The sequence below is a fragment of the Panthera leo genome, chromosome C1 (genome assembly GCF_018350215.1).
Source record: "Panthera leo isolate Ple1 chromosome C1, P.leo_Ple1_pat1.1, whole genome shotgun sequence".
Taxonomy (NCBI): domain Eukaryota; kingdom Metazoa; phylum Chordata; class Mammalia; order Carnivora; family Felidae; genus Panthera; species Panthera leo.
In genome coordinates, this window is record NC_056686.1 from 192,207,699 (window position 1) to 192,233,943 (window position 26,245).

General features: G+C 42.3%; 1 protein-coding gene across 26 annotated transcripts in view; it reads right to left on the reverse strand.

Moving 5' to 3' along the window:
- Nucleotides 1–26,245, reverse strand: part of PLEKHM3 (pleckstrin homology domain containing M3) — a 196,807-nt gene that overhangs the window by 53,435 nt on the left and 117,127 nt on the right. For 15 of the 26 annotated variants that reach the window (XR_006205673.1, XM_042949931.1, XM_042949932.1 and 12 more), the window contains one exon: nt 25,880–25,943. Coding sequence is in view for 21 of the 26 variants with exons in the window: in XM_042949931.1 (XP_042805865.1) it covers nt 25,880–25,943 (64 nt within the window). In the remaining 5 variants the exon portion in view is untranslated. Of the gene's footprint in view, nt 1–3,712; nt 8,230–22,804; nt 23,027–25,879; nt 25,944–26,245 lie in introns of those variants that run through there. The other 11 variants (XR_006205670.1, XR_006205669.1, XM_042949950.1 and 8 more) reach the window with 11 other exon arrangements.

Genomic DNA, 26,245 nt, shown 5'->3' on the forward strand with positions numbered 1-26,245 from the left:
TACGCCTTAACAAAAACAAAACAGGGCCTCCTGGGGTTAACTCTGGACTTGGCCTTTCACAGCTCTAGGATTCAATTGCATTTTTTCAGTGGTTCTGCCTTTAAACTCAAACCCTTTTAAAGAGAAATTTAAGGAGAGCAAAACACAGGAAACAGTGCCAAATGCCAATAACATCTTTTAGTCGTTTGGGGAATGGGCAGCTTTAGAAACCGCAAATTCCCACTTATGCAAGGGCCACTTGAGCTTTTTTCTTGATTGCTTAGTGACAGAAGCCTGGCTTTAGACCATGGTCAGAGTTGTTCCCTCTTGTTTTCTTTCTCTCTCTTTCTCTGAAAATAGTTATAAAAGGCCTGAGTTATCACAAGGAGAGTTGCCTAATCCTAAAGCTCCAATCAAGTAACAAACATCATTTTCCACTGATGTAGTTCGTTCAGACTAAAAAGCAGATCCAGGTCTCAGTACCTGCTCAACAAGCTATCCTAATGAACCCTGCACTCAAAGTTTGGGAGGCTCCACACGTGGGACTTCGCCACCAGTTGGCAAGGCTTTGGTACCTAATGTGTTCGGCTAGGCATTCTGTCTCCCTTCTCCCAAAGGAAGTCACAAAAGGGGAAGATCTGAATATTGTTATGTGATTATGTTGTCCAAAACTGTGGCTGGTACGATAGAAAATGGAAAGAATCCCGGAGAGCTCTCTTCTGTGACTATCAGGGATGATGAACCCAAACATCAGAGTCCAATTTGGAGGTTCTTCTCAGCCCCCACCATCAGAGCTAGATTATGGTGTGACCCGGCCAGTCCTAGGACATGAATTGGTAAACTGTACAACATTATCACCAAATAAACTGGAAATAAGGTGCCAGTGAGCTCACATTTCCATGGCTACTCTTTAAATTACTGTCAAATGTGAACTAGTTCCTCTAGAGGATAAGTAGATAGCAGTGAAAAATTTTAAAAACTTCTTTATATATTGAGTACTGAACATTTTGGTGGTAAGCACATGTAAGGTGTACAGAGAACCTGTAAGCCAGGAAAAGCATTCTGGAATGATGCACCGGTCATCTGAGCAATCAGTTAATGTGGGTGCAAGAGACGAGCTTCATTGCATGAATGTTAAAGTTGCCTGATTCTGTAAAAATCGCAGACCAAAACTAAGAACTATAGAGTTGGAAAAAGATACAAATATCCTCAATAAAATACTAGCTAGCTGGATCTAGCAACATATAAAAAGAATTAAACACTATAACCAATTGAGATTCACCCCAGGAATGCAAGGTTGGTTTAACATCTGAAAATCAAACATTGTATTAAGTCACATTAATAGAATAAAGGACAAAAAACACAAGATGATCTCAACAGATGCAAACAAAAAAAAGCATTTGACAAAATCCAACCCCTCCCTGTGATAAAAAGCATTTGACAAGAAGGGAACTTCTTCAACAGATATAGGCTATCCATGAAAAACTCAAGTTAAAAGCATATTTAATGATGAAAGACCAAATGTTTTACTCTTAAGATCAGGAATTAGACCAGGATGTCTGTTTTTAACACATCTATTCAATATTTTACCGGAGGTTCTAGCTAAGACAATTAGGCAAGAAAAAGAAAAACTGATGGTGACCAAATCTGGTATCTGAAAAAGTTGGAAACATTTTGCTGAGATGAAAGCCAGAAAAAAAAAAAAACCTTAAGTATATTTTGATCAAGACCTTATAATTATATCCTTGTATGTTGCTTGTACTCTTGGAGAGGCTGTGACTAACACCATCCAGTTCAGAGTTATGGAAATACTTATTAGGAATCTCATTCCAAGTAAGTTAAAAAGGTAGTGCTACTGTTAGAGTATGTAATACATTTTTCATTTTTTAAAAATGTTTATTTATTTTGAGAGAGAGAGAGAATCCCAAGCAGAGCCTGATGCCGGGCTTGAACCCATAAACTGTGAGATCATGACCTGAGCCAAAACCAAGGGTTGGATGCTTAACCGACTGAGCCACCCAGGTGCCCTGTAATTCTTCATTCTCAACAGAAAGAAGTATAATGTATTTTTATTGATAATCAGTTTGTCGCTCCCTTTCCTTATCTACTAAATATACTAAATACCATCTGAGTACCTACTAAAAGTAAGTTAAGAGTACCAATGAGGAAGATGCTAAATTATTAGTCTGCTGGAGCATCCACATATTTGTCTGGCCCTGCTTTCTGAAGGTTCTCTGGGTCATGGCTACTCCCAAGAGAAAAAAGATGACATTAGTCTGATAGACCTGTTCCAGGTCCCTTTGTACTGGATCATGAAAGACTCCATATGGACATGGGGCTTAGTGTCAGGCCAGAAACATGCCATTGCCATCTGCTGCTGAAAGTGAGGCCATTGGGTAGATAAGGATGAGAACCTGCCTCTCTACAAAGATCCTTTAAGGTACAAGGAAAGCCACATAAGGGACAGGGCTACTCAGACGTCTTAGAGTTAGTGAAATAAAAAATGTGAAAGCCAGTCATATCCATTGAGTTTACAGAGTGATCTAGGGGCTGGGAATGTCTCAGTCTGAGGCCTTTGACTAGTTTCTATTGTCTTCCTTAGAGCATTGACTGTGGCGTTGATCCTGTTGCTTCGGGGTTGCTGGCCAATGCCAGCCTTCAACAGGCCAGATCTTCCCTGGCTGACTCTGACTTATCCTGAGAAATCATCTTAAATTTTGCAGGAGTCTTTGAACTTTGCTACTTGTCTGTGCTTTGGACTTAAAATTAACCCCTCCAACTCCAGCCTCCTTGACATTGGGCATTTGGGGCCTCCTCTCCCTTTTACAAATCTTTCTGCATCTCCCAATGGCCTCCTTCTAGATCAACTCTGAAATCTCATGTAAAATAATGTTTTGATCAAAGCATGAAGTCAAGAAAAATAAGTGACTTTTTTTCTTAAATATGTCCAAGATTTTTTAGCTTCTCTATTCTCTTAAGTCCCGGAAACAACAGCAGCAACATTAAAGAAAAACAAACAAAAAACCAATGACCAAGTATTTCTCAATTGTGCTCTGAACTTTCCATTTTGGAAGTGAAAAATGAAATAAACATGTTAACAAATATCAGCATTTCAATGGATTGGTTGCTCACAGTAACTATTTCAGGGGCACCTCAACTTTCAAAAAGGATTTTATTAATAATTAGCATTGCAGTCCTGATAGGAAAACCAGAAACCTAGAGAATAAAGAGAATTTCACAAGCAGAGTGCTTTAATAATTTCCCTGAAGAAAAGGCTTGAATGCACTTTAGAAAGAGATTGGCATGATTCCACATTACCCTTCCTGAAGTACTCAAGCCTGCTAGGCAACGAACAGGAATCCTACCATGAACAGTGACTGAGCAATGGCACCCAAATTTCATGTTTTCAGGATCGGTACAATTTTTTTTAAGTTTCTAATTTTTACTTTTGCCCTGTAAGGATATTAGAAACCAAACAAAAATCTCTTGACTATCATTATCCTTTCACAAGAAGGTAATGGGATTTTAACACCAAAAAAGCAGAAATAGTATGTTTTCAGGAAAAAAAAATTATGAGGTGTGATTAAAAGTTCACTACAAAAAAAAATAAAGTAAAAACTCTCAGGAAGGCAAAAGAAAATAGGTTATTGTGGGGAAAAAAAAGTTCAATACAATATATTTTTCTCTCTTCTCTATGCTCTGGTGAAAACTCTGTGGCAGGTGAGCACCCCCCCCCCCCCCCGCCACGGAGGGAGGGAGGGAGGGATCTTTTTGATAAGAACACAAGGAATCTGACTCAGTGTTTGCCAAAAACATTGCATTAAAGTGCACTTCAGAATAGAAGAATCAGGACAATGTTTCCCAAACTTCAATCGTGTGAAAACACCTTCACAAACGTTGTCATAGCTGCATTCCACCTGTGTTGTTTACTTAATGCTTTATTTAAATGGAGTCATTTACTTAAGTAAGTTTGTTTAAAAATGAAAGCCTTGCATGAATACCACAAATGGAAAACCAGCATCCCTTGCCATAAAATCAAGATAACACAACTGCTGGAACACCCCGAGCCTGCCACCAACTCTGTTTCAAAAAAAAAAAAAAAAAAAAAAAAAAAGATTAGCAGATGTTAGGGGTTCAAGTCGCACCAAAATAAGTCGTTGCTTAATTTAACCTCAAGGACAGAAAGAGAGCGAAGGGAATAATTTTCTCATTATGTGATTAAATGTCATTTAATGCCACGTCCATCTCTTGTACCAACCAGTTGCATTTTGGTAGAAATTCCATGAAATCAGAGATGTCCTTGTATAGTAATGAAAAGCACTGGCTAAGTTGGTCTTCCTGAGTTTGAATTTTGATACTTTTCCATGTCCTAGCTGGTGACTTTGGGCAAATTATTTTTACCTGCTCTGCCTAAGGTTTTCATCTAAGAAATGGGCGTAATAATAAAACCCACTGCACAGGCTGGTTGTGAGGATGGAATGATAGATACATGCAAATCTCTTAGAAATGTAAATAGCACATTAAGAGCTCAAAAATGTTCTTCTTAAACCACACTTTGAGGAATGCCAAATTAGGATACTGAAGGCTTATATTAAGCTGTATCAGGCATATAGTAATATAGTAATGTATTTCTGGAAAGAACAGTTAGGAAATAAGAACGACCATTCTTTTACTAATTTGAGTAAAAATGAATAACTTAGTGCACATGCATCTACGGCAATTTATTGTTTGTTTGGTTTGTTTCCTTCCATGCCCAATTTTCTTGGCTAAGAGCAAGGTTGAAGGATATATTTTTGCCTTTGAGGCATACCACACGATGCCTTTGACACAAAAAGGTCACACCATACAGAAGGGCTTTTGGGATCTTAACTGTAAATCACTACTTAGGTAAACAAGGCCATCCAAATATATTAGGCTTTTAATTATGAAATCAATGTCCCCTCTATTTAGAGTAAACAATAGCATTAACAGGATTTAACCCTCACAGTGGCTACACGTTATGATTTAATTCATATTGTGAAATATAGTAAGGACAGACTTACTCATCACTACTATCATCAAATAAATAAGCTAACATCAAAAAGGAGTCGTTCTGGGGGGCTCCTGAGATGGATTAGTTGGTCCTGAACAAGAAAGACATATATTAACATAAGCTAAGCTGTTGCCTTTCATGTGTTTCATCCCTTTTGTCCCTGGAACTATATTTAGTACAGAGAGAACAACAGCACTGCCAGGGCAGTCAAGTAGAAAGAGAGGGTATTAATTTAGTAGATCTTGCTCAAGGTTAGGTAGGGCAAGAGATAGCGGGCAAATACATGTTTAGTTTGTTAAACTACAAGATAAGGTCACTTGGAAATTTATAGCAAACTCTAGACCCTACTGTGGGTTTACCTTGATGGTGGCCTCATTCAGAAGGGTCTGGATTTCAAAAATATCCATCTTCTTTATTCCCTGTCCATTTTCCAGGGGAGGAACTGTTTCTTCTGTCTCTATAGCATGCTTCTTGGTAACATCGTTATTGCCTCTTCTTCCTCTCCACTCAGCTTTGGCTGTTTCTTCTTCCAGTGTTCCAAGTTGAACACTTCTGCTTTTCTTTTTTGCTGTCATGATCCCCCCATTTGTAACTTGCCTCCCTTTTCTCTACAGACCTCTTTATTGCTAGACTTCTCTTCTGATCAGGCCAAGTCCTCATCCTTATTTGTTTTGCTTTTTCAGGAAGGTCGCTCAGTTTTTCTATCGAATTCTGCATCAAATATTAACCATTTTTTTAAAAATGCTATCTGTCCTTTCCCACTTCTTCCCTCACTGTCAAGAACATTTAAAAAAAAAATTCCTTCACTGTACTTTTATTATGTTTGTAAGCCATAGAATATTCCAGATGCTGGAAGTGGAATTAGGCCACATCTTTTCATTTCTCTTTGCACCTTTCCCTAGGACCTATTTCTTTTAGAGAGCTTAGCTTGAATACTTTAGGAGACCACAAAGAGCACAATAAACTCAGATGCAATACAGTAAATTCCTTTTCCCCTTCCTTCGAGTTTGCATCTGGTCTGTGTATCTAGTCAGAGAGTCCTCAGCTTTGGAGCTCATTAAATGTTAGTAACTACTAGCAGTGGCTCTAGCTTTTAGTGAGTTCTACACCTTATCTATAAATGGTCCCTATGCTCTGGGGAAAATGAACACTTTTGGATCTATCCGATTACTTTACAATGATCTGAATGGGTCGTTTATGAAAATATACTAGTGTCCTGGAAATGTCACTTCACCGCTAAAATAAGGACCAAAATATCCATACATACACATGCAAAGTCTGCATTCTGCCAGGTGGTGTTCCAAGTGCTGGGGATACTGGTGAACAGCTCCGGCAAGGCCCGGTTCTTCAGGAGCAATGACTTCCTGTGAGTATTTAAAGGCCCAGGAAAATGATCGTAATCATACTGGTCAAGGAAACCAGGTTAAAACCATCTTATTAAAGAGGAGTGGATCAATTTGTTGGTGGATGTGCCACTATGTTAACAAAAGCTCCACCTCCCTGAACTAGGATACACATTTAAGAGTGGGCAGGTTTAAAAAAAAAAAAAAAAAAAAATCCTAACCCAACCCAAAAGATAATGGGAATCATCTGTTCTGTTCTCATGTGCAAACCTATAATTTATGGAAAGATGGGAAAGAGAAAGTCCCTGAGGAGACCTAGCCAAGTTCTGTGGTGAAAATTCAACTGTGCTCAAAGCTCAGACTGGAAGAGGTGGGGGTGGAGAGGAGCAAGAAGCCACAGTAAAAATAACATGTCTTGAGGCAGCCAGCTCCCTCTCTTCCCCCCACTTCCAATGCCATTCCTGGGCCAAGCTGCCTTCCTTCCTTGCTTCTGCCGCCCCAGCCCTTCCCCGTTCACAGGTTATTAATTTTTCCTCTGTGTTTTTCATTCATATTTGAAGAATTCCAAATTAGCTGTAGTACTCATGATTCTGTCACAAGGTCATGTCAGCAGTATAAATTGTACGGCATCCTAGGAAGCAGGTAGTTAACAGCATGTGAGAATGTGCATTAATGAAATAAAATGGAGTTACCAGGAATTTTCAAATTACGGAAAAGAGACCATTTCCTTAAACGCATGACTGTGTATAATACATATCTGTGCATACTTACGTATAATTTATGACTAGAATATGCTAGAAGACCTGATAATAGAAAAGGCTATCATTCTTAAATGCAGTGTTACTGGCAATATCACCCCACCAAACTCTGATTTTTGAGTTTTAGCTCTATATCATGATGGCTATGTATTGTATTTTTAAACATTTTTTTTTAATTTAATTTTTTGAGAGAGAATGTGTGTAAACAGGGGAGAGGGATAGAGGGAGAGAGGGAAGGGGAGAGAGAGAATCTTAAGCAGGCTCCATGCCTGGCGGCATGCCTCTATGCCTCAATGCGGGGTTTGATCCCATGGCCCTGGGATCATGATCTGAGCCAAAATCAAGAGTTGGACACTCAACCGACTAAGCCACCTAGGCGCCCCAGTCAACTACTATTTTAAATGTATTTTTAAAAATGCCAGTATTAGTGATTTCTGCTAAGCCATTTGAAAAAGCATTTTCTATTACGCTTAATTTGCTTACATACTTCATTAAAAGTTCTGTGTGTGTGTGTGTGTGTGTGTGTGTGTGTGTGTGTGTGTATCTATATCTTTATTGGTTCCCTTATCAGCCATATAAGGTAAATTATTATCTATGTCAGAGATGGAGAAACTGGGGTCATCTAAACTAGAAAAGATTGGCAGTAGTGGTAGAAAGAGGATGTGAAATATATGTCAGATTGTCCAGGTAGGGAATCCCCTTTGTAACATTTCAGAGTTTCTAATATTAAAGTGTTCTTGCTATTCATGGACAGCTTGAACTGTTAGAATAAAAAAGAGAAAGCACCTGTAGTCACGGGGTGCATGATAAAAGCCTTATTACGGTGCTGTAAATCAACTGAACTTCACGTATTTATAACACAATCTCATCATCTTGTGAGGTAGGTACTTTAATAATCCCCATTTTACAAATAAGGAAACTGAGGCATAATATGTTTAAGTAATCCGCTCAAGATCACACAGTGGGTAAGGGGTACAGCTAAGATGTAAACCCAAGCTGTCTGGCTCCAGGCTCCATGCCCTCAACCATTATGCTCCACTGCCTTTCAGAGGGCATGCTATAGCTGAACTATAGCGGTTACCGAAAATCAGTTGTCTGAACTCAGGTCTAAATAGTCCTAAAGAAAAAAAAAAAACACAAGATTAATGTTAGTGAGCTCTTCAGGTCACAAATGCTCACTTATGCAATATCGTGGCTTGAATTAACATACAGTCCCTTTTGAGCTCAGTCTCATACTTGTCTTCCTCTTCCTGTAACTCATTCATTCATTCACTCCATATTTATTGGGCATTTCCTCTTGCCCAGGTATTGTTCTTAGTAGTGGAGTGCAGGATGGATAAAGACTTGCATTCAAGGTGGAATTTTCCACGTATAGGTCATTTTTATTTTTATTTTTTTAAAGTAGGCTCTATGCCCAATATGGTGCTTGAACTCATGACCTTCAGATCAAGAGTCGCATGCTCTACCGACTGAGCCAGTATTTTTAAAGACTCTTACAAGCAGGCCTAAGAACGAACTCTGGTAACATTTTATGTGGGGAATGCATAGCATAGTCTTGGCAAGAATCCTAAAACTGCACCGTCTCTGTTCCCAGTCTGGAAATTGGGTAGGCACCTCCAGATCCCGGGTAGAGGGACTGCTCGTTTCCTCCTAAATGCATCTCCTTCCCACTCGGAGGACCCCGTCAGCATGCTGCCCATCTAGAATGAGCATCTTGTCTTACACATTTTAAATCCACCACATCACAAAACATGGTACCTAGCACTTCACAAATACTTAGAAGGTCATGAAATAGAGTCCATACATAAGTCAAGGAGTGCCTTCCTAAGGGGATCCTAATCTTTTTGTTTTTTTTTTTAAGAAGCTACATATTCTTTTTAGTGTGGTAAATATACATTACATTTACCATTTTAACCATTTTTAGGTATATCTCATAATCCCTTTTGATTGGTTACACTTCACTGACTACTTTTCAGAATACTGTAGCTTCTCCTCCACTGTTAACCACTTCACGGGTAATAAAGTCACGATTCAGACAAGAAATTGGTTTTCCTAACTAGCACGGCTGGCCCCATTAGCCTCTTAGGAAGAATGGCTTCTTGCCTAGATAGAGATAACTTCAGTCCTCATGGTGCCCCTTCCATCCCCACCCTTGATGTGTCCAGAAGCTAGCTCCGAGGCCTGAAGTTTCTTGGCCTTCCTCATCCTAAGCAGCTGAATCAACTTGTCTCTCCACCCCTTTCATTATCCCATTCTGTCCACCCTATCAGTGGGGTGGAGACTCCTAGCTTCTAAGTGTGCTGAAGAAAACCCCAAAGGCAAGAAACGAGAATAACTTGCTCCTGCTAACAAAACAAACCAGAATACACAGTAGGGGCCAAGACCTCACAGTAGCCGAGTTCCAAATCTTTCCTTATCCCAAGGAGACAGACTGCCTGCCTCTCTATTCTAAGCTCAGGCAATGTGGCTTAAGCAAAGTCCTAGAGGAATTCAAGCCTCAAGATCCATTTTCAGCTTCTCCCAGATCCCCATGTGCCTTTTTATCCTTACTCCATCTTGCCCAGCCAAACGTGAAAGCCAGTGTAAAGACCATTGCATGTCTCACTTTGAAAGGACTTGAATGCCCTTATGAACTAGCTCCTGGCTGAAATCTTTGGTCCCATGGAGACAGAGAAAGCAGCAGCCAGTTGGAAAACAAAACAAACAAACAACGAAAAAAAAAGCGTTGTTATCTTTACGTCAAATTAAACTCAGATCTGCTTAATATCTTGGCCAACTTATGCCACAACTATTTTGGCCCTTTCCGCTACCCCAAAGCCTTCTGTGGCCAAAATGTACCATTGTGCTGCTGTTTGACACTGTGTGCCAGCAGGCTTCTGTGCCAAAGCCAAGTAACACCCTTCCTTCTTTGGGTTGTGGGGTAGCAGGGGAGGGTTTCTAATTCCTTTTGTGACCACTGACTAAGAGCTGAGTGGTCAACAATTTGGTAAATTATATACACACCTAAAATGTCAGCTGCATCAGATTTTTGTCCTCTATTCTTCCAGTAGCTGAAGGGAACCTTTAGGCTGAAGGCAATTCTAGAAGAGTTGGGTTTTCTAACCACATTCTGTGGGAGGGATGCTAGCAGAACTCCAGGCACGCCGGATCCTGAGCAGCAAAGACTCATCTTTGATAAGTATATATGCCAATGATTCAAACCAATGGCAAGTGATGAGAATTAAAAGTAGCCAGTTATGAACACACACACACTCGCGCGCGCGCACACACACACAGGGGGAGGGAGGGAGAGAGAGAGAGAGAGAGGGAAGCTCTACCACAAAACTCCTTTTTGGAAGCAGACTAGCTATAAATATATAAACACACACTGACACAGGTCAGCCTTAGTGATGACTATAGAATATGCTAAGTCCAAAATTTCAAAAAACAAAAGCAAATTCACAGTATCATAAGTCCATATGTAATTAGCCTGCTTTCCCATTTGTGCTATAATATATTCTGTGGGTTACCCAGTTCTTTGCTCTGGAAGTTTGCTGTTTTTGACAACTGGTCACTGGGTTGGACAGAATGAAAACATTTTGGCCACCACAGTAGTGGTTAAGACTGTAGAAACTTTAGGGGCTATGGACTATTTGGGGGAACCTGGGCAGGACTGGGCCTAAGCACTATGACCACAGCATCTACGCAGCGTCTCCCAGGCACTGGATTTTTACATATATGGTGCTGGTACTCAGGCTGTGATGGGAACATTTATGTAGTTCTGTTCTCCTCATTGCCTTCTATTCTTTCCTTCTACCCAGTGATAAGACTTAGTGGAGCTTCAGCAATGGTAGGGCGTGGCCTTGCTGCCAGGTAGATCTTGGTATCAGGATGCCTCTAGAAATAAAGAAATGTTAGTGCTGGTGGCAAATAGTAAACGTAGTGGTTCAGAGTGTGTGCCCACTGGAGAAGGGAATCCTTCAACTGCAGGGGTAATCAAGCAGCTGGTCGTATTTATTATTCTTGGATTTGACAAGTCTGAAACATTTCATATAAAATGGAAATGAGAAGGTATGTACTAGAACAGGACAGCTTGGGTTTGAATCCCAGCTCCTCTACTTCAGCTAAATGACTTTGGGCAAGAGATGAGTAATAATAGTACCTACCTCAGAGGGCTGTTGGGATTAAATGAGGTAATCTACATGGATTTAGAACAGGGTCTGGCCTCAAGTAAGCACTCTATAATAAAAGTCACATTTAAAAAAAAAATTTTTTTTCAACGTTTATTTATTTTTGAGACAGAGAGAGACAGAGCATGAATGGGGGAGGGGCAGAGAGAGAGGGAGACACAGAATCGGAAGCAGGCTCCAGGCTCTGAGCCATCAGCCCAGAGCCCGACATGGGGCTCAAACTCACGGACCGTGAGATCGTGACCTGAGCTGAAGTCGGACGCTCAACTGACTGAGCCACCCAGGCGCCCCAAAAGTCACATTTTTTTAAACATGTAATAAAAAACAGCTATGATTAATCTAATTATTTAGTACAATGTTCTCATTTTACAAAGACTAAGTGCCGGAAGTATTATGTTACTTGGTAAAGGATGAACTATTGTTGTCCTGGGTTGTAGGTTTTCTGAATGTCTCTCTCCTCCCTCCTTGACTGAGTGCTATGAAATGGGAGGCCTTTGTCTTCGGTGAGAGTGTGCCTTAACAACTTTGGGGAAAAAGCAAGCAGCCTGAGAATCCTGGCCCTTTCTAGCTCCTTCTGTCTGTCAGATGATCCCCTGCCCTGCCCCCAGAGGGCAACAGACAGAAAAAAGAGAAAAAGATGAAACTCCAATCAGTAGTTTTACTACCTGTGATTACCTAGACTTTCTCTCTGCACCCTTGACCTCTGCTCCAGCCAAGAATCCATTCAACAACCTCCTTCCCTGAATTCCCTTTTTCTTCAGGTCTAAGCCTTCCCTTATGATACCCCATACTTTCATTGTCCTTCATGCACACCCGTGCTGCAAGGGGCTCTCTGCTTTTAGCTCTGACACAAACTCCAACTCCTAGTTCACCAGATAACCTATCGAAGCTGCCCATTTAGGAGCAAATTCACTAGCTGGCATATTCTGCACATTTTTACTGGCCAACTTTTGTGTGCTGGGGACTATTCTAGTCGCCACTAGATTGTAAGGTATTAAGAAGGTAATTTGCTTTTAAGGGCTGTATAAAATCAGTATATTTAACTTGTTTTTGTAAGCTGTCCTTCAGATTAAGTTTGTGGAAAAGATTAAAACTGCTGTTTAAGGACAAAAAGTGAAAATATCAGTTGATCTTTGGCAAATGGAATCTTGACATTTGTCCCTTGATTGAAGGAGCAGCTATCTGGCTTTCACTCCATGTTCTTTGCTATGCTCAGAGCCTTGCTAGTTTATGAAAACTGGCAAGAAAATCCCAGAAAGTAGATAGAGACATGTAGAGTAGCTTCCACAATTTAATCACTTCTTAAGGATCATGGAACCAGGATTCCTTGAGCTGGGAGAGGGGCTGTAAAAATTGTTTAACTCTACCTTTTCACTTCACAAATAAGGTAACTTAGGATTCTAGATATAAAGTAGTGAAGAGTCCGAGATTCTCCTCCTGGGTACGAATACTGTAAACAGCCAAAGCTTGAGGAAAAAAGTCATACAAGTTGGATGTACTGTGTGAAACTGTCATTTAAAGATGCCATGTATCTTTAACACAAGGGTTAAACAGGGTTGAGCATAATCCCTTCGGTGGTTAAAAATCCATTTAAGGGGCACCTGGGTGGCTCAGTCGGTTAAGCATCAGACTTTGGCTCAGGTCATGATCTCATGGTTTGGGAGTCAAGCCCCACTTTGGGCTCTGTGCTGATAGCTTGGAGCCTGGACCCTGCTTCAGATTCTGTGTCTCCCTCTCTCTGCCCCTCCCCTACTTGTGCTCTGTCTCTCTCTCTCTCTTAAAAAATGAATAAACATTAAAAAAAATTTTTTAATCCATTAAAAAAAAAAACAACCTCTGTTTTTGTAAAGCCATAAGAAGTGATAGGGATGGGGATATTTTCCGAGGTTATAAGCTGTGTTTCCACTCCTAAGATTTAATGGAACACATGTATTCAGGGAGATGCGTGGAAGTTAAACACAATTCAACATCAGTTAATCCTAAGAGTATAGGCCCTTCAGTACAGGTCCCTTCCACCTGCACATTAAAGGAAGCTAGAAAGCCAATTACCTTCACAGCAGGGCCTCTCCCCTCCTGCAAAGGAAGAATGTACTGCAAATTCTACGGGTGCTTTACAAGCTGGTAAAACTATAATTGCAGGTGGGAAGGAAACATGGGTCCTTTTTATTTCTGCCAAAAGTTCAGTCTGGTAAGCTCCTCCCTTCTATAGCTACAGAAACAGTGTGGATTCAGTATTTTTTAAGCGTGCACGCGCACACACACACACAGCACATTCTAGGATTGTACGAAATTTAAAGAATGCTTTTTGTTAAAATTGAAGAGATTATCTATGCACAACACCCCCCCCCCCCGCCCCCACCCACCACCAAAAGGGCACTCATTCTTCAGAGAGACAAGTACTGAAGGTGCCTACCGTTTTGGGGAAGCCAAAACTCAGCTTCTGGTTCAAGTGTTGAAGGCCTCCTAGCAAGACCAAAGAAAGATGGTGAAGCTAGGAGGCCAGTATGTGCTTCTGACTTGTTCTATCTAGCACGGCCCTCTGGGGAGTTCTTACTGCCTGGGCAGGAAGGGGGTGAGGGTGGGAGGCCTCGAAGTGCAGTTCCTCTGGGGAGGTCTGGTCTAGGACCACCCTAGAGGCAGGAGGAAGCCCACCCAGGGTTTCTCTTCCCTATCAAGGTGCTGGTCCGTGCAGTGACCGCAGTGCGGCTATGGTAGGATCCAGTGGCCGAGAGCCCCAGGCAGAATCTGAGGGCCCAAACAGGTAGAACAAACATTACTTCTGCGGTGGCGGTTGCCATCGGTATCCACAGATGCAGTGTCTTGGTGCCACTGAAGAAAGCTACAGGGAGCCATTTAGGGAAGGCCCACCTCTCCTAGCAACACTAATCCCAGTACTTGGGCCACCAGTGAAGCTTGTAGCTCCTAAGCTCTGAGTGTCAAGCAGCATTGTAGGGTCACTCCTCTGAGCCTCACAGCAACTTTTGGGGAAGGTACCATTATTATCCCCGGCTTCAGAGATGAAGCTTTTTTTTGAGTTATTAAGACAAGTGATTAGTTCAAGATCACCTAGTGAGTCTGGAGTGAGCTGGCATTCGAATATGGGCAGCCGGGCTCCAAGGCTCCAGTATATAATCCTGTTCCATCCAGCCCTTCTGCAATACCCAACACCAGGTATCCTTTGGAGACCTTTGCTCCAGGCAGAAACTTCATCCTATGTTGGCCTCGCACTGGCCTGCTGGTCTCTGAAAAGCTCCCGACAGCCATGGTAATTTTGATTTCCATTTAAGTTTTCCACCTCACGAAGCAGTGCCAGAGAGGGGGAATCTGGTGATAGTTTTTGAATATGATTCATTAACCAACAGCTCGAGGAAATGGAGGGCTTCCTTGCTGCCACCTGACCTTTGTCTTCAGCCTTCCTAATGTTTGCACTGCTGCCCTGACCTCCCAAAGTGACCTGGACTAGCTGGCCTGTTTCCTCGTGTGTTCCTACTTCCAGAGCCCAGCTGTTGGCCTGTGCTAGTGTGTCAATTAGTATCTCGAGGGTTCAGGGTGGGGTCTGCAGCCTTTTGAGGAGCATAATCTAACACCAACCTCCAAATTCCTTCTCATAATTGAGCATTCATTAGTTCTGAAGGAACAAAAGCGAGCATTCTCTATTATAAAGCAGAGGTCAAAACAGTGGCTGTGTTTTGTTTGGCCTGCAGAGTGTTTAAATATAAAGAAATTTCACATAAAAATGCGGATTTCCGGCTTCTCTTGGAAAACGGGAAGAGATGACAGCTCCTGAGCTACTGAGTAACAGCTGTCCCCTTCAGAGGAGGATGGACTCTGGCTCCTCATCATGACCTGAAGCGTCTACTTGGGCCTGTGGTCAGGCACAGATGCCATGCCACTTGCCTGGCCCCTGCGGAAGCCGGAGTCAACATAACCCTGTGCTAAAGCCCCATTTCTCTTATTTCTCTCCTTTAAATGCAGAATGGAATGGTTAGGCTGCCCCTCCGATGTGCTTGGCATACCAGTACAGAACTGGGAGAGAATGTTCTGAGAGGGCAGGCACTGTGCCTTCTCTATCCTGTCCCCAGCACTTGGCACAGGAAGTGCTTGGTACCTAATATGACATTTATCACTTGTTTCTTGTACGGATAGATAAATGAATGACTGGCTCTTGGGAGAGGAGTGAATTTCTGACTGACAAGAAACCTGTTCAACAGCTAACAGAGGTCCGGGCTTATTAATGCTTCAGTAGCTTCCTGAATGACTGATGATGCTCCTTCTACCTTTCCTTGATTTCTTGGGCTATAAAGATCCTCCCTGCTGTCACAAATGACTTTAATCTTGTTTAAAATTCCAGGAGCAAATGTGTTGATGGTTCACTAGGGCTTGGCCAGAAATCTCAAAACAAATAATGAGAAAAGCTGCCCCAGTCCGCTAACTTTTCCTCAGAAGGATGGGTGCGGTATTCTTGAAAAGCACCACGTTCCAAACGTAGATGGAACTGCAGCTCGCCATCACGTGCAGCCAGTGGTTTCATCAAAGACACAAATGCTAATGCTGTCTTGTGAGTCTGCCGTCCTCCCTCGTTCCACCGCTGGAGCAACATCCAGTGAATGAACTTGGTGAAAAGGCTAGAAACCTCCTTAGCCTTCAATACCTCCCTAGACAGCCTTCTCAAGATCCCTCTGGCCCCTTGAAGACCAACTACAAATGTGGCAGAGTGGCTGGCATGAGGCATCAAGGGGTGAAATCCTGCTGGATGTCATTAGGTTGAACACAGTCATGGGCAGCCTCCACCAGAAGTTCTTGACACAAAGACGGAGTACAGAGTACAGGAGTTTGACCGTAATCATAAGACTCAGCAGTCCTTTCCTGAGAAAATGCGCTCTCAACTTCAAGGCCAGCATAACTCTGGGCATGTAGTTATGAGTATATGCTTAATTAACATCTAGATGAATGAATGAATGAATAGGTGTGCAGCCAAGGGTTTGGTGACTGACAACTGGGCTCCTGCTTCAGGAGCACAGGTGGGATAGAAAAATTATGAACTCCATGCTCTCTGTAGCTCTAGCTTGGAGACTCAGATTTTTTATCACATTCATTCCTAAGGAAAGTCAAGTGATCCCATCATACATGTTCCGTGAACGTGTGTTGGGACAATTTTTCAAATAATCCTGAAGCACGCAGACAGAACATTCTTCAGAAATGTCAAATGTCAGTAATAAAACCTTTTTCCTGTTTGCCTCCCTGATAGAAACACTGTAGATTAGGTCACTGATGGCTTTGATGCTACCAAGGCCTGAAAGTTCTCCTCCCATTTCCCTCCATCTGGCTTCAGCCTGGATCCTCACATTTCAACTCAGAGAGCTTCCTAGAGGCTGTGATCTAACAGCTGAGTTACTGGTGTTCCAGTGTCTACTGTTGCAAAACAAAATACCCCAAACCTAGTGGTGTAAGGCCATCATTTTATTCTCAGAATCTGTGAGTCAGAATCTCAGGCAGGAAATGGTAGAGATGGCTTTTCTCCGCTCCATGATATCTGTTGCCTCTGCTGAGAAGAGTTGAAAGCTAGAGGCCGGAATCCTTTGAAAGTATCTTTACTCACATGCCTAGTGGCTGATGACGGCTGTCCGCCAGGACTCAGTGGGGCTGTCAGCTAGAATGACTACATGTGGCCTCTCTTTGCAGTCTCTGTGCATGAGCTGGTTTGGGCTTCCTTACAACATGGTGGCTGCTTCCAAGAGTGTGAGATTACTCAGGAGGCTGCCTGCTTAACACGTACACTCCTATGGTACAGCAGAGAGAGCACTGGACAAGGAGGCAGGAAAGTTTGGTTTCAGTCTTGGTTCGGTCACTTAGCAGAAGCTGCGTAGCTCTGGAAAGCCAGCTAGTTTATCTACGTCTGCATTCTTGCCCATGAAATGGACATGAGACAAGGCAGAGCTGCCGACCTCACAAGGTTGTTTTGGAAAGAATGCTTTTTAAACGGTAAAAAATACATTCAAAATACATACGTAAAAGAAGTATACAGCTAGGACAGGCTGCTATTATAGGATATGATGGGTTTAAAACATGTTTATGGGACGCCTGGGTGGCTCAGTCGGTTAAGTGTCCAACTTTGTCTCAGGTCATGGTCTCACGGTTTGTGGGTTCGAGCCCCACATCAGCCCCTGTGCTGACAGCTCGGAGCCTGGAGCCTGCTTCGGATTCTGTGTCTCCCTTGCTCTCTGCCCCTCCCCTGCTCGTGCTCGGTCTGTCTGTCTGTCTCTCTCAAAATTGTAAGCTCTCTGGTTGTGGCAGTGCATTTCTCCTCGGGTGTGGGCCCAACTTAGTGACTTATGTCAAACAAATAGAATATGGCAGAAGTGACGGTTATCTGACTCAAGAGGCAAAGACCCACAAAGAGTAGCCTCTGCTGGCTTTCACTCGCTCAGATCCCCCACGAGGCAGCATGCGGCAGGGCCCACGTGAGGAGGGGCAGAGGGCTCCCATCAATGGCCAGCACCAACTTTCGGCTGCTGTGGAAGTAACCCACCTTGGAAGCAGATGCCCTGGCCCCAGTCAGGGCTTCTTCCAATGACTGTGGCCCCAAATGACACCTGGGCTGCAGCCTCTGAACAGCCTAAACCCAAAATGCCCAATTAGACTGCTCCCACATTCCTGCCCCGCAGAGACCTGGGAGACAAGGGTTTACTTCTGTTTTAGTTACTGAGTTTTGGGGTAATCTGTTAAACAGCAATAGGTAACTCGTGCACGGAACTAGGCCCCACTGAGCAACTGCCACTGTGACCGTTATCTGACCACGTGACAGATTAGTTTTGATGGCAGTTCATTCTTGCCTGTTCCTAGCGACTAACAACATTTGCGTGTGAAGCGGCAGGCTGAGGGGCCAGGCAGGGAGGGTCTGATTCCACCAATGGTGAGATCGACACTAACCTTACTCTGTCTATATCTTTAAGTAAAGTGTTTTTGAAAGCAGGCCTTTGCCTAGTCAGTAATATAACTGTTTTTTAATGTTTATTTTTGAGAGAGAGCATGCACGTGCAAGCAGGGGAGGGGCAGAGAGAGAGAAAGACTCTCAAGCAGTCTCCTCACTGTTAGCACAGAGCCTGATGCAGGGCTCGAGTGCACGAGCCATGAGATTATGACCTGAGCCGAAATCAAGAGTCGGATACTCAACCGACTAAGCCATCCTGGTGCCCCATAACTGCTTTTTTATAAATGGGAAACAACAATAATACAACCCCCAAATCAACAACAACAACAAAATCCCAGCTGGTTGGAAGCCATAGTAGAAGCAGAGCCAGGAAACTAGATTCCAGGAAAGTGATCTCCATCAGCACTGACTGAGCACCACCTACCTCTGTGGCTGCGACCTCCCCTATGATCATGCTGTTTATACTTCCAGGGCTCACATTTGACTTCTGGAATCCTTATCTCAACTGAGTTCTTTCTCAGCTGGAGACTGAGGCTCTCTATCCAGCCCTTACAACACATGGTCCTCTTTCTGGCCTGGTTGCCCAAGAAGGGCAATACTTTGCCCTTAGCTAACCACGTTTTCTGCCACAGCCCACCTTCCCCAATCCTTTACTGTGTCTCTGGACCAGGTGCGTGGATGTAGTTGGGTGTGGGGCCTGGGTCTGCAGACAGACAAAGTGTTCTCCGAACAAAGAAAGACTAACTGGCTGGCATAAAGAACAATCTGTATCACTACCTTGTTAATCACCTGCTTTAGCTCAGCTAACTGGCCCCATCACCAAAACACCAAAAAAACAGTAGTCAAGATCAACAAAACTCCAGAGATTTAAGGCCTCTGCCAAGGAGTCAGCAGACCCAGCTTCCAGCCCAGGCACTTAGCAGTGGTCATCACTCCCCCCTCCCCCAAGATCTGAAACCCCCTGGAAGACTGAATTTGAGGCATGGACTATTCAGCACCTACTCAAGATACACCTCTCCTGAGAAACAGTGAGTTTCCCATTTGCTCTGATGCCAACCTGTGAATCCTTCATAGAATGACATTCAATTCTTCCCTGTACCCCTTGCACACTTTTAAAAAACCTACTTATTTAAAAGACATGATGTGTGCCCTCCCCTCCCCCAAGTAACTTACGGTCTTTTCTAGCTCACTGAGTAGAACAACGGTGGCTAAAGTAGCTAAGGAAGATTTAGTGATGTTTTCCTGGAGGCCCCACTCCTATCTTGCCCCAGATCACCCCAGAAGCTTCTGAGGGCAGTGGTGGCTGCAGCGGACACAGGCCCTGGCCAGGGAACAACACAGGCAAGCTGTCACACTTTGTTTTTCTGCTTGTTAAGTCCGAACGCTCCTAATTAGTTACCCTGCCCGCTAATGCCTGGGTGGACAATGGTCCGGGGATCAGGGGTGCTGAGAGGCTGTGAATACAATTCCTCAGGCTGCTGAGGCTTGGAGACTGGTGACTCGGTTGTGGGCACCGAGGCGCTGTGCTCCTGTGGACTGTGGATTCAAAGATGTCAGCCTCGTGTGAAGAAAGGTCATCACCTGTTGCTTCTTCGGTGAAAGGGCAGCTGTGCTGGGTGCCCACTTAGGCTCGGCCTTTGTCTGCTGACAAACAGTGCCCACAGAGAATAACTTTCTCTGATTGTTTGCTTGGTGGGGCAGGGCCATGCAAGATCACTCACACACTTCCTCAAAGAAGAATTCAGCAAAGCATGTTTTTAAAAAGTGGCCTCAAAATGTCTTAAACATTGCCTTTTAGTGGCTGCACTCACTAGCTAGGGAAGAGTAGATAATCTTCACGGTAGGACCCAATTCTGACAAATGTTTAGGTCACAGAGATGACAATTCCTAAGTCGTATGGGTACGGGGCAAAAAAGTTAACTGAAAAGTCAGCTAGCTGTCTAGGAATGTTTAGTGTGCAGAAAGTTTGCAACAGTAAACAATGTGCCATTATCCCAATACAAAAAAGGTGTAGATTCTTACTTGGTTTTAGAATTCTGTACATTGTTGTTTTATAGAGCAGCATTAGAGTTTGGTTTAGGGGCTAAAACTAGTTTGCTTTTCTTTGGGTACAGAGTGTGCTAATAAGTTTAGGGATAGTGAATGTATCCATCCATCCGTCCATCTATTGATACATCAAATATTTACATGCCTAGTTGCTTAACGTAAGTGTTTACTGCTTTAGCATAAAGCAAGCAGTTCAGACCATTCTAGGCAACTCTGGAAAGGTAGTATGCATTTGATTTACTCCTCTCTCTTTTCATGGCTCTTAAGTGCTATGGGCCCTCCCCTCTGGCATCCTTCCCACTTTACATCTTCTTAGTAAGTACTCCAAATTCCAGACTGTTCCATCTTTTTTGCATCATCATATCTGTTGAAATATATCTCCTCTTGAATATCATCCTGTGCTTTCAACTTATTAACAAGACAAAAGAACTTGTGACAAAATAATTTATTCTTCTCAGGTAGTATTTTGTATTAACTGGAATCTAAATTGCCTTAACTTGAAGGTAAGATCTAGTTTGAAACTGAGGGCTGGGGGAAGGTGGATGATGGGGAAATCAGCTCCTCAGATTGTCCCACAACAGGGGGGTGCGTGTTGGGGGGGTAGGTGGTAGGCAGTGGAGGGACTCGATGGGAGGGGCTGCTTTAACCAACTGCCTCACCCATGGGATCCTCCAGTATCCTTTCTCATGAATCATTTACAAATAGAATCATTCAATGCTTAGCTTACATATGCCCCAAAGGTGAGTAACACCAGAAGAGTTAGTCATTAATATACATTTTTAGGTTTTGTCACAAGAGCACAGGTAGCTAAAATTTAGAAGTTAAATCTGACCTTTCCTTTCAGCAAACAGAAGGAACTTGAGAAGAATTCTCCTATCACTTACACAGTCTGAGGAATGAGCTATTGAACCAGGGTTCTGATTTGTTCCTTAAGAGCAACAATAATCCCTTGAATGTTAACTTACATATACTAATGTATTCTATTGGTAAAAATGTGGAATTTTCCTATCAGCAATGTAAGTAAGAAGACGGTCTGTCACATACTTTACAGGGAAAGGGGAGACCTACTGCAGAAAGCTAATGCATTGAGAGTTATGGTATTGTTCCTGCTGATTCCTTGGGGCTTATCTTTTTATCATATCCCTATCTTAATTTAGCCTTTCCATGGATTTGTGAAAATGCTGGACAGACAGAAAATAACAAGACACAAATTATTTTCTACTTCCCTCTCTTGAAGTATCAAAGCAGGAGAAAGCTTTTAAAAAGCAGTGCCTCAGTTTCCCCCATTCAAAACATGCCTCAGTACTTGTTCATTCATTGATATATGCTTAGTCCTTGTCTGCCAAATCCTTTACAAGGAACTGCTCTGTCATTTGAAAAAACAAAGCAAACACTGCAATCACACCTCCTGAAAGAAAGCTTCTGCTTATGATTCTATTTGGATCAGTCAGTGAAGCATCTGACTCATGACTTCAGCTCAGGTCATGATCTCATGGTTGCTGGGATCAAGCCCCGTGTTGGGCTCTGTGCTGATAGTGTGGAGGCTGCTTGAGATATTCTCTCTCTCTCTCTCTCTCTCTTTCTCTCTCTCTCTCCCTCTCCCTCCTTCTCCTCCTCCTCCTCCTCCTCCTCCTCCTCCTCCTCCACCGGTCACATGCATGTATACCTGCTCTCCCTCCCCCTCTCTCAAAATAAACATTAAAAACAATCAACAATATATTATGTTAGACTTATATTCAAAGAACATGGATTGAATAAGTTTCTCTAACAGTATCTACTATCCTGGAGAGAAATTCACCTGAAATTCTAGACTTAAGAAATGATGGGCTCCAGTCAGTGCCCCTCTGAGTTCCTAGGTTTTGGAGAGCCTCCGCCCCTGTCTTTTGCTGTCCTTGGACCTGCTACAAGGCAGGAGGAGTACTTGGTCCCATCTTCTGTGTTGCATGTTATAATGCTGCCAACTGATTATAGTCACGTAATGACTGTGTTGTTCAATTACTACCTTTATGAGGTGCTAGTAAAACCCAGTGAGCAACTTAATCACTGGTGAAATAAACAGACAACTGGGGACTCGGTACCAGTATGAGCTATAACCTTTGCTGATAATTGGCACTCATTGGCCAGCAAGCAGGCAACTACAGCTCCCAGAACAAGTGCAGGGAGCCTCTTCCGCTAAGCAGGGTTGGTCTGTGCGGTTCGTCTCCTCACACCCAAGTGTACAGATGTAAAGAAGAATGTGTGTAAAGGAGGCCACTAAGTTTAGAAAATGAGAAGCGGGGAGCAATTGGTCTTGAATGTAACATCAGAAGCATTCAGGTAGCTTGAAATCTCCAGCCATATTGTTGAACTGAGTCTGTCTCCTCAACTTTGGGATTGTTACTTATATAAATGAAAACAGAGATATGAGAAGGAAGCAAATTTTTTGAACCAGAATTCTTCCAGCACCTTTATCTTAGGTATTACTAGTGTTTTGTGTACTTGTTATTTTAAGATTATAGACGCTTAAATCGTAAGTCCCCCTTTACCATGTTTCTTAAATTCTTACCTTGTTTGATTTTTGGTGATGTCCACACCATCACCAAATTCTTACCTTGTTTGATTTTTGGTTGATCACATTTTGTTTTTTAAATAAGAGCTAATGGGAAAAACCGAATTCACTGAGGAGCAATCTGTGGAGAGCAGTCTATGCCTTTAGGAAAGATATTTATGTTATTGTCATTCAAGGTGTCTAAGTCTTCAGTTACTTCCTGTAGCGTACCTTCTACCCCCTGCAAAATTTATAAACTGAAGTTCATTTTTCTGTAGTTATTTGATGTGCTAGATCTGCTTTTATAGAAACCTTTATTTTAGGAGTGCAGAGGGAAATGAAATGGGGGGGGGGGGGAATAACTTTAAAACTCCTAAAGCTGACGTGAAACAGGATGACCGTGCAGCCACACACAGGACAGAAGGGGACAGGACAGCACAGGGCTGGCAGCTCCATTAGTTAGGCTGGACTGCCTGCTGTCACTCACACTCTGTCACAGACCAATAGTGCATTTTTTTCTCCTCTTGTGCTCCCTTCTCTTACATATTTTCAAGAATAGTCCGGATTCAGAAAACACGCCTGAAACTGAGAAACTAAGAGAAAATGGGGTGGAGGTGCCCTTCAGTACTGATAGCCTAGATGCGGACAGATCAAAAGCTAAATTCAATTTAAACCACCTCAGGCAGAAAAAGTAATTGAATTAAACTTCCTCTAAATATGATAAGTCTGAGGATCTTAAAACCAGGCACAAAGAACCAGGTTAGAGTGAGCTGTTGTGTATTAAATGGATGCACAGAGCTCTAGCCATCCCCCCAACCCGGGGAGTTTGATGAGCTGCTGATTGCCTCTATCGCTTTACTACTGAGGCTGAAAACTGATTAAGCTGCTTATGGGGCTCCAGGGGCTAATGGTCCAGCCCACCAGGAATACAGTTGTCACTGACTTAAGTGAGCTGCGTGGCATATGTGGTTTGATTATACAAGGGGGCGGTGCGGGGGGAGTCTGCAAGGCATAGGGAAGCTTTAAATAGCAGGCTTTATCATGCCAAATGGATACACTACTCTGATACCCCAAAATGAAAATGGAATTGTTCTGATTCCTTCTCTTCATCTGGTAACCATTTTTGAAAGGCTTCCTCAGGGGTGCCTGGGTGGCTCAGTCAGCTAAGCCTCCGACTCTTGATTTCAGCTTAGGTCTTGAGATGGAGCCCCACGTCAGGCTCTGCACTGAGAGTGGGGCTTGCTTGGGATTCTCTCTCCCTCTCTCTCTGCCCCTTCCCTGTCTGCATGGGCATGCACTCTCTCTCTCTCTTTCTCAAAATAAGCTTTAAAAAAAAAAAAAAGGCTTCCTCAAAAACTACTCACCCATTCTATTTTAAACCACCCTTACAAGACTATGTCCATGCCTTTAAACATACTTCTCAAATGGGTTCTCAGATACTATGATCAAGTGAAGTTCTAGAAAATAGATAAGTGTATAATAGATATTTTAATCAATTCTTCTCCTTGAACACCACTGGGCAATTGTAATATACCTTTTCCTACCCCAACCAGCAGATCATTGCCGCTCGATTAGGTAGTAAAGGGTATACAGGACTGAAGAATAGAACAAGCTGATATGTGCAAACAGGTTAAACTTGATGTACACATGGAAATTAAAACATTCCTATTCTCTCAGATCGTTCCAACTAAATGCTCTAAAACTACTACCATTTAAAATAACTTTCCTCCCTCAGACTGTACAAAGAAAACACCAAAGTTTGAAGTTAAAAAAAAAACAAAAAACACTTTAAAGTCTTGTAAAATGACTGAAGGATCTGAACAGTTTTTAAGCGGACCTTATTTCTGTGGGCGAAACCAGCAGAGGACAACGATGATAAACAAAAGAACAGAATCAGAACAATTTGAGATGCTTAGGAAGTTGTTACAATTATCTTTTTAATTGACTCTTGAAAGAATAGATATATGGAAAGCTTTTAGCGTCTAAAAGCTTCTTAGGCAGTGAGTTGTTGATTTAAATGATTAACCAAAGCTTAACATATTCAGGACTTTGGGTTGAACAGAAAAAATACTGGTTTTCATCTTGGTTGCTAACCTGGTCAATCATTAAAAGGACGAGCACTAATAAAAGTTTTAAAAGATGATTTTGACTCTTATATGATTTCTTATGTTTTATTAAACTTTAAGGTCCTCCCTTAAGTGACTTAAGCACAAGTCAAAGAGTTTCATACAATCATTGCCTTTCAGATGTTCTTTCTTTGTATAATTTTTTATTGAGATATAATTCACATACCATAAACTTCACTCTTCCAAAGTGGGTTTTAGTACATTCACAAAGTTGTGCAACCGTCACCATTATCATTCCAGAACACCTTGGTCAGCCTCAAAGGAAACCCCCAGGCCATCACTAGTCATTCCCTTGTTCTCCCCAGGTGCTGATAACCACTCATCTGTCTACTTTCTGTCTGTGGATTTGCCTATTTTGGACATTTCATTTAAACAGAATCATACATATATATTCTTTTCTGTCTGGCTCCTTTCAGCATGATGTTTTCAAGATTCACCTATGTTGTAGCATGTATGTTGCTCCTTTTCGTGGCCAAATAATATTCCATTGTGTGGATATATAGCATTTTGTTTATCTGTTCACCAGCTGATGAACATTGGGTTACTTCTATTCTTTGGTATTATGAATAATGCTGCTCTGAACACTGGTATACAAGTTTTACATGGACATAAGTTTTCAATTCTCTTGGGTATATTCTAGGAGTGGAACTAACTGCTGGTTCATATTGTAACTTGGTTTAACTTTTTGAGACCACCAAACTGTCTCCCAAAGTGGCTGTACCAACCAGTTTACATTCCCACCAACAATGTACGAGAGCTCTGGTCCCTACATATCCTTGCCAACATTTCTTATTGTCCTGTAATATTTTTTATAGTAAATTTTTTTTCTCATTCTGAGTAGAAACTGATTATCAGGGCTTATGAAGAAACTACCCCAATGATGGCAGAATTCAGTACCTATACCATAATCAACAAAGACACTTTCCCAATGAGAAAAGAGCAATGAAATGGCCCTTATGAGTGCTTACCTGCTGCAGATCAGCGAGGGAATACAGGTGGATCTGTTGAAGGAGGTATTCTCTGGGGAAAATTCTGAAAACAAGGACAGAAAGACAAATGAACTGTGTTGACTGCCACAAAACACACTTTTCCTGATAAGTTTCAAAGTCTCATTCAAGATCCCTTTCCTCTACCTTCTTCCCTTTGCACCAACACTCCTCCTCCCAACAGTCTCTGAGGAAACTGTAACAATACCCACACTTTTTCTTTCTAACAGATACTAAGATGGAAGTAAAAGTTTGGTCTTTGATTTCTTTTTTTTTTTTTTTTAATTCCTTAATGAGTTTATTTCAGGACAAAAAGAAGTAATGCTCTGTTTTTTTTTTTTTTAATTG